The sequence below is a fragment of the Tiliqua scincoides genome, chromosome 7 (assembly GCF_035046505.1).
Source record: "Tiliqua scincoides isolate rTilSci1 chromosome 7, rTilSci1.hap2, whole genome shotgun sequence".
NCBI classification, from domain to species: domain Eukaryota; kingdom Metazoa; phylum Chordata; class Lepidosauria; order Squamata; family Scincidae; genus Tiliqua; species Tiliqua scincoides.
Genome location: NC_089827.1, coordinates 10717925 through 10732543, shown reverse-complemented (window position 1 = coordinate 10732543; position 14619 = coordinate 10717925). Strand labels below are relative to the sequence as shown.

Here is a 14619-nt window from a genome sequence, read left to right as displayed (position 1 = left end):
TCCTTGATATTGGATGATCTATGAAGTGCGCTATTGTTAGATGTTCTCACCTACCTTGCATGAAGCCTTTTGCCTTCCCTATTAATTTAATGCATGCCATTGCTTCTGCCTACTAATCTTATTGAGCCTTCTTTCACATTCTTGTGCAGGTCTCACGTGGACCTCACTAGACTGAGTTTTCTTGTAGTGAAGATTCTAAGATGGTTGTTTGGAAATGCAGTGTCCTACTTAACAGGCATGGTGTGACTGTCTAACATTTGACAGAGAACTGTGGCTCAGGTACAATATCTGGTGATCCGAGTTTCCTGAAGTAAGTAATAAAACCTAAAGATCATTGTGATGTACTATCCTGACGAAGAAAGCATATTTAGGGAATCCAAGGCCGAGTGCATCCTGTTAATGCAAAAAGTAAAATCAGCACCCACCCTCTCTATCTTTTATAGACATGTCTTATTTACAACACTGATATACCACAGCACTTCCCAAAGTGTGGGTCACAACAGTAGGTCGCGGATTGGGGCCCCCCACCCTTGCACTTGAATAGCTCCAAATAGGAACCATTCCAGAAGTAAGAATGGCTTACCTGGAGCCTCTAGATGTCTCCTCCAGGGACAGCACCAGGCTGGCAAACCACTATACGGGCCTCCACAGGCCTCAGAATGGCCTGTAGAAGCCTCCAAAAGCCATTCCACTTTTTGGAAAACTACTTCCTATTTGCTTCTGAAAACCAGAAGGTGAATGTCCCCTTCCCCTGAGGGGCTGATGCAGGCTGCCTGGCGAGCATTGGATGCTGCGGTAGCTATTTTGGCACCACGGCAACTTCAAAAGCTGGGCAGCTCGGGATTGGGCTGTTACCTACCCCAGCAAGCAATAGGAGAAGCAGTGGCTTCACTAGGGTTGGTGTCACCCAGTGCAGGAGGCCAGTGCGTCACTCCCATGATGGACTTCCTCCCACGCAGTGGGCAGGACAACAGCCTGCGTGGTGGGTGTGGTGATGCACCCTTGCCTGCCCCTGCTGGTTTTTTGGCTGTAACATTTAACAGAGTACAGATATTTTGATATGGTATAACATAATGGTATTATTCGAACATACCAAGATTTTGAAAATCTTGACCAGTAGTGATGTCACTACCCCTGTGTGTGTAACTCAGTGTGGACCACTCCCCCCACACCTCCCTAGCAACACCTCTTAGGTGAAGCACTGGAGTGGGTGGGGAGACGCAGGCCTTGCTGCCAGTATTGCCAACAGTGTGCTGAGTAGAACACACTGCTTTTGCAACTGCTTTATGGCAGTCAGTGCCAGCGCAGGAGACCCACACCACTGGATGACACACATAAGATTAGGCTCCACTAATAGTTGCAGTTGCCTTTATCTGAGATGCTTTTTCACTTTTGTGCTGTGACATTGTGCCTGGGTTATCTCTGTCGGTACTAACTTCAGACCACCTGTGGTGAGAGCATAGACACAGACTGGCTGAGACATGAAAAAGGGCAAGAAATTCTCCACAGCATTTTATAAGGGGCCTCTTTAGGCATCTGGTGCATTAGTAAATCTGATCAGTCATACATAGAGAATGAAGGAGGTTTCTGGTTGGGAACAGTTCCCCATTTTCCTCCAGTTCATATTAGATGCAGCAATCTGTCTTTGAACACCTTATTAAGTCAGACTGTATGAAGTTTATGTAACATTTTGCTAGGCTATTTCCACTGGAGAAATTACATGAGTTTTAACTATTAAAAAAAAAAAAAGTGAAATTCAAATAGAAAAGTAATTTAATTTGTTTAACATCTGTGAGACAAAACCTCATAATGTTACGTTTAATTAATTTTAACTGCAACAGCACTGTGGTTTGTTGAAGCACAACATTTTAATTATTGTACAAGGCCATCATTCAGAAAAGTTGAAGCAGGAAACACATCATGAATAATAAGTTATCCAAATAACTGCATCTACTGTTACTTTTTAAGCAAAAGGTGACAAAGCATACATTTTATTTACCATTCTTAAACCAATTGGCATTTTAGTGTAGTCATAAAATGGCTCGAGCAATGTAGGATTGAGAACAGGAAATATAAAAAGACAAGATTTGCTAAAGTACTTAAAATTACCTGCCAAAATAGGAAATTATATTTCCGGAATGAGTGTTTTGGAATTAAGGGTATTTATATTTCTGACTGGTACCTAGTTTATAATGATACCTGACTGAGCAAGAGAATTCCATGGCAACCGTGTGATTTATTCGTGTTTTTGAGACATAATGGGATTTTTTTTTGTCACTCAGTCTTTGCAAAGGTATAGAACAAAACAAAAACCACTTCCTCCCACCTACATTCACTTATCAAGTAATGATACTCTGCTCAAATTTGGGTTTGTTGATGTTCTTCTAATAAAACCTTCTAATGCTGGACAATGTGACACTTGTCCTAGCATTGACCAGGGTGTTAATTACAGTGGGGTCTCAGTGTCCATAGGGGATCCATCCCTGGACCCCCTGCAGATACAGAAGTCCACAGATAATTAAATCAGGGGGGGGGAGGGGGAGAACACAATGGCAACCAGAAGGGCCTCTCCGAAGCATCCGGGAGGCCTTCTAAGGCACGGGGAGGCGTGTGACACCTCAGAACTCCTCCTAGACATGATTAAAAAACACTTCTGGTCATGTCTGGGAGGTCACGTCCTGCGGCCCTGCAGATGTGGGCTCGGCCATCCACATTGAATCAAATTCATGAGTATCAAACCTGTGGATAAGGAAAACCCATTTTTGAATGCAATTTTTTTTTTCACCCAGGGAGCCATCAGATAGAAAGTTAGGATAAGAGAGATCAGATTTACTGATTTAGGGCCCAATCCTACACTGGACCATTGCCGCTGAGCCCTAGCACTGGTGCTGGGTGCTATAAATGTGCCATAAAGCATGTTTATGGCACCCTCAAAGTAAGGAACTCTGGCATTGGGCCAGGAACCAGTCAAGGGCCGGGTCCAGTGCCAGCAGAAGGTGGATGTGCCATTGCTGGGAGTGCAACTGCTGGGTGGTGGTGTGGCCTCTGGGGGGCGGGGGAGGGTGGAACAAAGGCGAGGGGAGGGTGGGGCAGGGGAGGAACCAGTGCAGGAGGTGGGTGGTACCAGAGCTCTGCTCTGGCAGATCCTGAACTCTGTATTGGGAGTCTCTCAAGACTGTGCTGGCAAAATAACGCATGTTCATTGGGGAGCTTGGGGCTTTCTCCAGGGGAACATAAGAACATAAGAACAGCCCCACTGGATCAGGCCATAGGCCCATCTAGTCCAGCTTCCTGTATCTCACAGCGGCCCACCAAATGCCCCAGGGAGCACACCAGATAACAAGAAGACCTGCAAGGCCTCCTGGGAATTGTAGTTAAGAACATAAGAACAGCCCCACTGGATCAGGCCACAGGCCCATCTAGTCCAGCTTCCTGTATCTCACAGCGGCCCACCAAATGCCCCAGGGAACACACCAGATAACAAGAAGACCTGCAAGGCCTCCTGGGAATTGTAGTTAAGAACATAAGAACAGCCCCACTGGATCAGGCCACAGGCCCATCTAGTCCAGCTTCCTGTATCTCACAGCGGCCCACCAAATGCTCCAGGGAACACACCAGATAACAAGAAGACCTGCAAGGCCTCCTGGGAATTGTAGTTTAAGAACATAAGAACAGCCCCACTGGATCAGGCCACAGGCCCATCTAGTCCAGCTTCCTGTATCTCACAGCGACCCACCAAATGCCCCAGGGAGCACACCAGATAGCAAGAGACCTGCATCCTGGTGCCCTCCCTTGCATCTGGCATTCTGATACATAGCCCATTTCTAAAATCAGGAGGCTGCACGTACACATCATGGCTTGTAACCCGTAATGGATTTTTCCTCCTGAAACTTGTCCAATCCCCTTTTAAAGGCGTCCAGGCCAGATGCCATCACCACATCCTGTGGCAAGGAGTTCCACAGACCAACCACACGCTGAGTAAGGAGTAGCCATTGGCGCTGCTACTCCAGCTGGGGCCAGGAAGCTCAGTGTTCTGCTGTTAGTGACTTTGTTGCCAGCTCTGTTTTCCAGTCATCCAAGGGTTAAGTTCTATATAGTATCTGCATGATCACCTACAAAGTGCTTCCCTAGGCAGCCAGTAAAGCCAACCCTACACAGTATCAGTTGATCAAGCTACATGATGACAGCAGATTCTGAACTGTCTGTGATGGATCCTGAGCGAGATCATGGAGTGCTTGTGAACAGCTCACTGAAAGTATTGACCCAGTGTGCGGCAGTGGTGAAGAAGGCCAGTTCCATGCTTGGGATAATTAAAAAGAGGATTGAGAATATTATGCCAATATTAATATTATGCCAATAAGCAGCCAATATTATTATGCCGTTGTAGAAATTGATGGTAAGGCCACATCTGGGGTATTGAGTACAGTTCTGGTTGCCACATCTCAAAAAGGACATAGTGAAACTAGGAAAGGTGCAGAAGAGAGTGACCAAAATGGCTACTACACTGGGGCACCTCCCTTATGAGGAAAGGCTACAGTCTTTGGAGCTTTTTAGTCTAGAAAAAAAGATGCTAAGGAGGAAAGTGATTGAGACATACAAAATTATGAATAGAGTGGATAGAGCGATTTTCTTTTCCTTCTCACACAACATCAGAATCAGGGAACATCCACTAAAATTGAGTGTTGGGAGAGCTAGAACAAAAGAGAATATTTCTTTACCCAGCATGTATTTGGTCTGTGGAACTCCTTGCCACAGGATGTGGTGATTGGACAGGGATTGGACAAATTTCTGGAGGAAAAGTCTATCACAGGTTACAATCTGTGATGGGTTTTTGCAACCTCCTAGTTTTAGAAATCGGCTACCTCAAGATGCCCGGTGCAAAGGCAGTCCCTCCCTCCATCCACTGCAGGAGGTGACTCTCTCAGTATGCCTCATGGATATGAATGGCCCTGACCTGACAGTGGCACATCTACAAGGTGTCATGCAAACATTTGTCAGGCCCTGACCTGACAGTGATACATCTACAATGTGGCCTCAAACATCTTGAGTTGAGCCATTTTCCTCCTTTACTGACAGCTAAGCAGTATAAGAAACTTTGCAACCAGACAGATGGTAAGGACAAAATACAGTTCCCATTCTCAGAACAGATGGGGCTTCTAGGGACATTTAGCCTTGCCAGTATTAAAACCGAAACACAAATACCTGGAAAGTAAGTCCTGCATACTTAGCTGATGTCATTTGTTTATAGACATATTTCCCCAGTCTACAGGCCAATTAGACCCAATGTGTGAGTGCAAATGTACAGCACAATCCTGTGTAACATTATTCTGATGTAAATCCCACTGTGTTCAATGCTGTTACATCAATTACTCTGATGTAAGTCCCACCGTGTTCAAATACTCCCAGGTAAGTGTGTACTGAGTTGCACTCTTAGAATTAAACTTCAATTTAAATTGCTTCGGTGCCACTAATCCCAAATAGGCATTAAAATGCTGGGGGTATTTTGTTTTCCTTTCCTTTAAAGATTCTTTTCATTGGCGACTCAACTAATAGAGGAATGATGTACTACTTGATAGAACGAGTGAATGAGACGCTTCAAGAGTGGCAAAAGGCACACGACATGAAATTTTATCGTAATGTCAACAACAGGAAGACATTTATTAGTTACTCCTATTACCCTCAGTTTTGGATTAGTGTAAATCAAAGACCAACATTTGAAGAAGCCCTAGAGCAGCTACTACTCAGGTACTGTCGAACACCCATGGCTGGAATAATTCTGCATTTTTTACAGTGACTCACTAATTTTCTTAGTGCTCACCTTTGTAGATACAAGTAGGAAGGGCTTTTCGAACCAATCTTATACTTACCGTGTCCAACACACACCCAACGCACACGTTCTTCTTCTGGGATGGCGTTGACCGCATTAAAGCAGTCAGCTCCTATCGCAAATTGCACTCCAACGGAGCGCAAGTTAGCAAGCTGCAGGGAACACTGTCAGGAAGGACTGTGCCTTCCTGTCCCCGTCACCAGAGATTGCTTGCTCACTGGAGCAGGTATGATGATGGGAGAGGTGAGGGTGGCAGGGAGGGCAGAATGGAGGTAGGAAGGGGGCAAAACAGGGTGGGGATGGGTGGGGGATGAGTGCATCGGGTCCTGGAATAGGATCAGCAGCACTGCCGCCGCCAATGTCCGAACCCCCATCCCTTGCGCAGTCCGGTGGTGTGGGTTAGCAAAACAGCTGTCGTAGGCTTGAGTAGACTCACCCATGCCACTGAGGCTTACCTCTGGGAAAAGGAATGATTGTTCATGTACCTAGAGGAGACCTCTTGGACTGCCCTCCTCCCATCACAGGATGCAGCAGTTGCCATTTGGGTGCTGCTGCATCGATGGGTGGTGGAGGGGATAGTACTGGGCCCTCCGTGAGATGTGGTCTTTGGGAGAGAATTCACACAATGTCTGTTGTGTTGAAACAAGGCCACCCCATCCATGAGGCTTACTGGGGTTCCCACCACCTCTACCATCCACTTCTGCAGCTATAAGGCTCTAGCCTACCATTTTCCTACCACTTCCATTTCTTCTTCTCCATTCTCACCTTCCTATCTGAATGCAGAGAAAGGGAGAAGGAGGAGCCACAAAGGTAGCTGGTGTGCCACCATGTGAAGGGCACTTGATGTGGCAATATACCACATGGGGTGCAGAAATTGGCTGAGGTGAGGCAAGTTTTGTGCCAACTCTTGTTGGCAAGAAGGAATTGCTACAACTCAAAACTGTAGTAACTCAGCTTACAGCACACTCCTTACCCCACAGAGATCTCTTCCTCCTGCCCTCCCTCTCCTTTTCCTCATGGTTGTTGCGTTTTGTGGGTTGTTGGCATCCTTCAGTCTTGGAAGACTATGGTGTCACGCTCTGAATGGTGGTTCTGGAACAGAGTGTCCTCTCCAGTGCGCGAAGCCTGGGTAAAGTAGGTATGGAGGGTAGGTTGTTACCCATGCAGCAAATCCCCCCTCTCCACGTCGCTGAAATGGTCCAATGGAAAGGCAGAGGCCAATACGGTTGGTTCCAGCGGCGTCGCAGGAGTTGCCAGAACCTGACTGTGTTCAGCCACGAACTGCCTCAGGGACTCCGGCTCCGGATTTTGCCTCGAGGTTGACTCCTGAAGCCTTTTCCATAACTGGATGTAGCCACATCCAGTTATGAATGTGGGTTTTGTGGGTACTGCTGGCCATTTCAGCATAGGGAGTGAAAGAGAAAACTGGGTAGGGGTCATATGCAACCTTCTTCCTCTTTTAGATACAAAAATCCTGAATGTCAGCACAACGGGGATGGGTCCTGTGTTTTGCTAGAATGGCTCCCCGTTGCATCGGCACAGCATATGCGTCCCTCCACGAATGCGTCTAATCGATTTGTGCAATTAAAATCAGCATTCATTAATAGCTGCTTTAACACGGAACATATGCAGAGCCATATTATGTAACCGAAAATGACATCAGTCCTTCGTGGCTGGGGACGGCCAATCTGGTTGATTGAAGTGTAATGCAAGGCTGCCACAAAATGTTGCCATCTGTTCTGAAGCAAAGTTTGTTTTGCGGTTTTGGCTCTCTCTGTTCCCGTTTCAGATCGCAACCACTGGAGAACTCAGGCCAAACTATATTAGTTGTCGGTGGTGTCCAATGGCTCAACTCCAATCACTTGCATATTATTTGGAATGTGCTAAAGCGGTAAGTGTTAGTGCTACAGATGTCCTTGTATTTGGAAGTTCATACGAAACAACTTCCAACAGCAGTTTCCAATACTATGTTCAGTGTGCTTGGCGTTAATATAGACAAATGTTGACTTGCTGCAAAAAACTCCAAAGTGTGTTTTGCTCCTGTACAGTGGGCCCTCCATATCCACAGATTTGGAACCCATGGATTTAATCATTCGCGGTTTCTGAACCCACAACTGCACCCCACTGAAGTGGGGTCACATCTGGGAGGCTTTTTGAGGCCCACAGAAGCCACATGCAGCTGCACACTGCTCTGCAGTCCTCAGAATGCCACCCAGAGTCTTTTAAAGTGAACCAGTTTTCTACAAAAAACAGAAATTCACTTTAAAAGACTCCAGGTAGCATTCTGAGACCTGCAGAGACTGTGTGAGGGCCCAATCCTATCCAATTTTCCTGTGCTGGTGCAGCTGCGTCATTGGGGCATGAACTGCATCCTGTAGTGGGGAGGAACTCACAGAGGCCTTCTCAAGGTAAGGGAACATGTGTTCCTTTATCTCAGGGCTGCATTGTGCATGCACCAGTGCTGGAAAGTTGGATAGGATTGGGCCCTGAGGCTTCTGTGGGCCTCAGGAGGGCCGCGTTCAGAGCGTCCAGGTGGCCCAAATCCATTCCAACATCTATGAATTTCAGTATCTGCGGGGATTCTGGGAACGGAACCCCCACTGATAACAAGGGCTGCCCTGTATTAGATGATGCATCCCACCTGACTGTGCATTTCATCAGACATTTAAATACAACGTTCTTTTTATCTTACATATTAACTGTGAATCAACAGGAGGACTGCAATCACAGAAAGATAAGTCATTAGTGCAATGAGAGAGTTGAACCATGAATAATTGAAACCGTACAGGATCCGCATGGGGGGGGGGATGCCTTAATTAAAAATAAAAGTGCAATGCTAGAAATGCTAAATGCTACAAAAATAAAAGTGTAAAGTGAGTTCTCTTTCAGATGGCAGGGTTTTTTGATGACTTTCAGTAGTCAGAGCCATCAAACTTGTTCAGTTTATCACATACTATGGTGCTATGCCCCCAAGTCTGCTTTTCAAAGCTTGCAAATTATGGGATGTCAGAGCCCACAAAATGAAATCAGCCCTGAGTTAGGTCAGAGATGTTCCTGGAGGGTGACAAAACAGTAAGTGCTTACAGGCTCCCAGACGCCTGTGTAAAGTAGCCACTCCCCCTCCACTTCTGAGTCATTCCGGAAGGCAAGAGCAAAGTGGAGGAGATCCACTTTGCTAGCCCTGACTGGCTCCGAAGCAGAGGGAAGGAGGCCTCTTTACATGGGAGTCCAGGCACTTGAAGAAACTTACTGTTTTGCACCCCTCCAGGAACATAACATAACATAAGAACAGCCCCACTGGATCAGGCTATAGGCCCATCTAGTCCAGCTTCCTGTATCTCACAGCGGCCCACCAAATGCCCCAGGGAGCACACCAGATAACAAGAGACCTGCAAGGCTTCCTGGGAATTGTAGTTAAGAACATAAGAACAGCCCCACTGGATCAGGCCACAGGACCATCTAGTCCAGCTTCCTGTATCTCACAGCGGCCCACCAAATGCCCCAGGGAGCACACCAGATAACAAGAGACCTCATCCTGGTGCCCTCCCTTGCATCTGGCATTCTGACATAACCCATTTCTAAAATCAGGAGGTTGCACATACACATCATGGCTTGTACCCTGTAATGGATTTTTCCTCCAGAAACTAGTCCAATCCCCTTTTAAAGGTATCCAGGCCAGACGCCATCATCACATCCTGTGGCAAGGAGTTCCACAGACCGACCACACGCTGAGTAAAGAAATATTTTCTTTTGTCTGTTCTAACTCTCCCAACACTCAATTTGAGTGGATGTCCCCTGGTTCTGGTGTTATGTGAGAGTGTAAAGAGCAAAGAACACCTCTGAATTGGGGGGGAATAACTCAAGTAGGAGAGCCTCCAATATCTCAACCTCTTACTCAGTATTCAAGAGAGCAGCTCTCAAATTGATAGGAATATTTCATTGTATCTGCATTTTTATTGGCTCCAAACATAATAACAATTTTAAAATGTGTATGGTTTGTCCTTTTTGTAGACCTGCAAATAAACTATATCCATTATATTTCATTTGATTGACAGAGCAAATCTTTCAAATATTCTGGTCGTGATAAAATCCCTGGGAATGGGCTTTCATCTACCTGTGGATGGGGTGCATTCTTTATCACCGGTAAGTGATATGTTGTTTACAACCAGCTAAAACATTTTTATAAAAAGCAATTTTATTTTACCTAGAATTCTAGCCTAAAGAATTGTGCTGGTGTCTATGCCTTTGCCAGTCTATGGAACACTGCATTTCCAACTACATACATAATTCTACTTCCTATCCTGGTTTAGAACAAACCAAGATTGGCAATTATTCCCAAACTTTTGTGGCTGGTGGCTCCCTTGACATAAAGGGCCATTGGCCACAGCTCCCCATTAGGACTACAATCCTATATATTGTATAGTGCAGCAGGTTTTTCAAGAGGATTCTGCGGCTCTCCTGTCTGGTTTCTGCAGCTCCCCAGGGAGCCACAGTTCACAGTTTGGGAACTAATGGGGGTGGGGGGGGAATGGCAGCTGCCAACCAGCAAAACTTAAGATACACTATCATAGCTATCAGCAGGATCATAGCAGTGAAAATGGTAAGCCACAAAGGCAGTTTCAGGAAACCTTCTCTCCTCCTGAAATCTACTAAAAATGCTTCAACAGCAGCTTTCAACTCAGCTTTACCAAGAATTAAGTGCTTCTTCTTTCCAGTTAACCTTCTGTACATTTATTTTATCACCCAATGATAACATACATTTTATTTTGGCAAAAAGCATTAAGTAAGTACATAAGATGAGCAGATTTCTTGAATTGCAGAAAGAAGTTCAGTCTCTGTGGAATGAAAACCTGGCTATTTTGAACACTGCAAAACAATACGGCTATGGAGTGGTGGACACGTTCATTATTACTATGGGACGGTACAAGGAATTTCTGCAAGGGAAGTGTGGATGTCATTTCCACGAGGTACTCATTGGTTGTTCACTCCCATTTTGGTGATTTGCTTCAGGAGATTTGTCATAGCTTGGTGAAAACTTTTCACCAACCACTAGGAAAGATGTTTGTAGCTGTGACATGGGGTGGGGGTAAGAAAGGAGTTCATATTTTCTGTGCTCACTTGGGCTATGGAGAAGTTTCACTGTGCAGACTCTCTCTGCTGCAAAGCCTCATGTATCTCTGTTTTGGGCCCAGTGGTATACTAGGAGTGCAGACTGCACTGGGTGACACACGTGTGTGTGTGTGTGTGTGTGTGTGTGAGAGAGAGAGAGAGAGAGAGAGAGAGAGAGAGAGAGAGACTACTGACCAAAATTGTGAAAATCTTGATATTTTTGAATAGTACGATCATGTTATATATTATTCTATGGGTAATTCAACGAAGAATGCAGTGAAACTAATCATGTTGAAATGTCTGTATTCTATCAAATGTTATAGCCAAATAACCAGAAAAGGAAAACACAACTGCCTTATGCAACAAAAAGTGGATTTTCTCAACTCAACGCTGACCAATGAGATTAATACTTCTGAGAGCCTATGAGGTGTTGTTATGATACAGCAGGGAACCAATAAGGTGTTAGTATGTCAGCTCACATTTCCATGTTTCAGAGCTCATACTAGAACTGTTCTTCAGTTGTGTGAGTGTCATCAAGTTGGCCAATGTTTTTTTTGTTGGTTACTGATGGTTTGGTGACCTATACTGTTATATGTTAGCATAAACTGTTATATATAACATAAACATAACATATGTATTAACATACTGTTATATATTAACATAATGGGGTTTACCCCAACCCTAGTGATGCCACTGCATTTAGGCTGTGCATATGATACTGTAATTTATTCTGTATGGTCTGGAATGGGAGGAGGTCCATCATGGGGTGATGCAATGAGCTCTCAAACCAGGTGATGCAAACTGTAGTGATGGCTTTGGGTGGAGCAAATGGGTCAATGAAAGTGTCGACCCAATGTGCAGTGGCAGTGAAGAAGGCCAATTCTATGCTTGGGATCATTAGAAAAAGTATTGAAAACAAAACAGCTAATATTATAATACCGTTGTATAAATCGATGGTGAGGCCACACCTGGAGTATTGTGTCCAGTTCTGGTCGCCACATCTCCAAAAGGACATGGTGGAAATGGAAAAGGTGCAAAAGAGTGTGACTAAGATGATTATGGGGCTGGGGCACCTTCCTTATGAGGAAAGGCTCTTCAGCCTAGAAAAGAGGATGCCTGAGGGGGGACATGATTGAGACATACAAAATTATGCAGGGGATGGACAGAGTGGATAGGGAGATGCTCTTTAAACTCTCACATAACACCAGAACCAGAGGACATCCACTAAAATTGAGTGTTGGGAGGGTTAGGACAGACAAAAGAAACTATTTCTTTACTCAGCGTGTGGTTGGTCTGTGGAACTCCTTGCCACAGGATGTGGTGATGGCGTCTGGCCTGGACGCCTTTAAAAGGGGATTGGACAAGTTTCTGGAGGAAAAATCCATTACGGGGTTACAAGCCATGATGTGTATGCTCAACCTCCTGATTTTAGAAATGGGCTATGTCAGAATGCCAGATGCAAGGGAGGGCACCAGGATGAGGTCTCTTGTTATCTGGTGTGCTCCCTGGGGCGTTTGGTGGGCCGCTGTGAGATACAGGAAGCTGGACTAGATGGGCCTATGGCCTGATCCAGTGGGGCTGTTCTTATGTTCTTGATTTGTGTGCAAAAGGGCCCAGGGTCAGTCCCAGACACTTCCAGATATGGTTGGGAGTTTCCCCTGTCTGAGGCTCAGGAGGGGCACTGCCAGGCAGTGTAACCAGTCCTGATCTGTGTGGGTAATAGTCTGACACAGAAGACAATGCCCTGAGTTTATCCCTCTTGTGCCTTCTTATCTTTGTTGCATTTACTGCACTCATTTTCTTCCCGTTGGGGATTGTGTGCTCTGTGATTCATCCAGCCTGTTGGATGAATGCGTGTCCAAAACTTACAGTTAACATTTCACGGAAACCCTGGGCTTCTTAAGAGAGCATCAGCGAAGAATATGTGATACCACTTCAAAGCATTTCAGCGCGTTACTTTGACTGGATCTGACGCGGTGCCATGCAATGAAGAGGAAAGGCAGCTGCATCCACTTGTTTGGTTTCATGTGCTTGACATCAAACCAGAAGGATTCCAACTGCGCTAAGCAGGACGCTGCACTCAGAGCTGATCAGTCCTGAGGCATTTCAGAAAGAAATGCCTGAGAATTAGAGGAGACAGCTCCATCTCCAGTAATGTCAGAATGCTTAAGTGGCTTGGAAGGAAAATGGGGTAGCAACAGTGGAGCCCTGTGCCTTGAAGGACAGCAATTCTTCTTGACATCACTTGATGGGTAGAGCTGCAAAGTTCACTTGGATGCCTTTATGAGAAATTCACCTTCCATACACCAAAAATAAGGGTTTTTGCACACAGTTGCTGGAAAGGACATCAAAAGCAATTATACTGTCCTTCAGATATAGTTCACAAGAACTTCTTGCTTTCCTTGGGAAGGAGGAGATAAACATGAGGTGGGATTTATTAGTGCCTGGGTTTGAGTGACCCCCTACTGTGAGAGAGCTCTGCGTGGTTGTCTTTTGAGAGCATCAGAAGTACGAAGCCCAGGCTTTCAGGAATGGCTCTCCCTGCTTCAGTTCCTCTAAGACCTTGGAGATCCAGCAGAATCAGGCATCACTAGGGTGCAGCCTGAAGGCATTGCTCCAAGCTCTACACCAAGGGGTGCACATGACTGAACGCAGTCTCTGCCCAAGTAGCGGAGGAGGTGCTGGCAGCTTTGCACTCCTATTTCTTCTTCTGTGGAGGCTCCCTTGGAAGGAACTGGGCAGTGTGAAGCCGCTGCAGCAAGCATCCGTCCTCTGGGGAAAATCTGGAAGTGACGTCACGTGACACGATGTCATGTGATGTTGTGACATCTCTGCCCAGGGTGCTGGGGCAAAATAGCTGTGATTCACTGGCTACACAGGGAGAAGACAGAAATAATTCATTGGAAAGAGCTGCGACCAGTGAAAGATTGCGTGCAGAAGATCACTGGTTCAACCCCTGGCTTTTTTACAAAGGGCTGGAAAAACTCGCTTTCTGAAAACCTGGAGAGCTGCTTTTGCAAAAACTGGAAGTCCCTGTTTAAAGGTTCCAGCAATGGGGGGGGGGACTATTTGGGGGGCCCTCCAAAATCATTGTTGACCTCAGGCACCAGGTACATTAGCTATACCACTGGTCTGATGCTGTTGATAAATCAATGCTGACTGATCAATATTTTCCAAGATTGCAAGAGATAAGGGCTTTGAAAAAAACCAGTCAGAAATGAGTGGGAAAGATACTTGTATTATGCAACCCAATTACTTAGCATTTGCATCTTTGCCTCAACAGGGTGGTTTTATTATCATATCAACTGCAAGTCAACCACCTTGGGCTCTCCACTAGTTCCTACAGATGTATCTTATAGCAAAAGCACTGTTGTGACTTTACACTGGCAGGGGAGTTAGCACCAAACCCTGAAAGCAATGAAGATCTCCACTCAGCTAGTCAGTCCTCTGAAACCTCCCAGCCTTGTCCCTAGCTCCACTTATTTTTCCCCTCACACCATCCTATGTCAGTTATGATAGCATACGTACTGACAGGTTTAATTACCATAGTTTAACTTGGCAGTACAACCAGTGTAAAGTTTGAGTTGCAATACTATCCTCATCAAGCCAGGGTAACTTGTGGAGATGTTTGCACTACAAGTTGTTCAAACAATCTTAAAAAGTAGTAGCAATTGGCAGTGTGT

The 14619-nt window shown here is 45.6% G+C and overlaps 1 protein-coding gene across 1 annotated transcript in view; it reads left to right on the top strand.

The window, feature by feature from the left end:
* CPED1 (cadherin like and PC-esterase domain containing 1) overlaps positions 1 to 14619 on the top strand; it is a 116059-nt gene that overhangs the window by 98219 nt on the left and 3221 nt on the right. Inside the window, exons 20-23 of the mRNA XM_066633651.1 lie at positions 5525 to 5745; positions 7617 to 7718; positions 9883 to 9970; positions 10648 to 10794. Of these exons, the coding sequence (XP_066489748.1) occupies positions 5525 to 5745; positions 7617 to 7718; positions 9883 to 9970; positions 10648 to 10794 (558 nt within the window). The remainder of the gene's footprint in view (positions 1 to 5524; positions 5746 to 7616; positions 7719 to 9882; positions 9971 to 10647; positions 10795 to 14619) is intronic.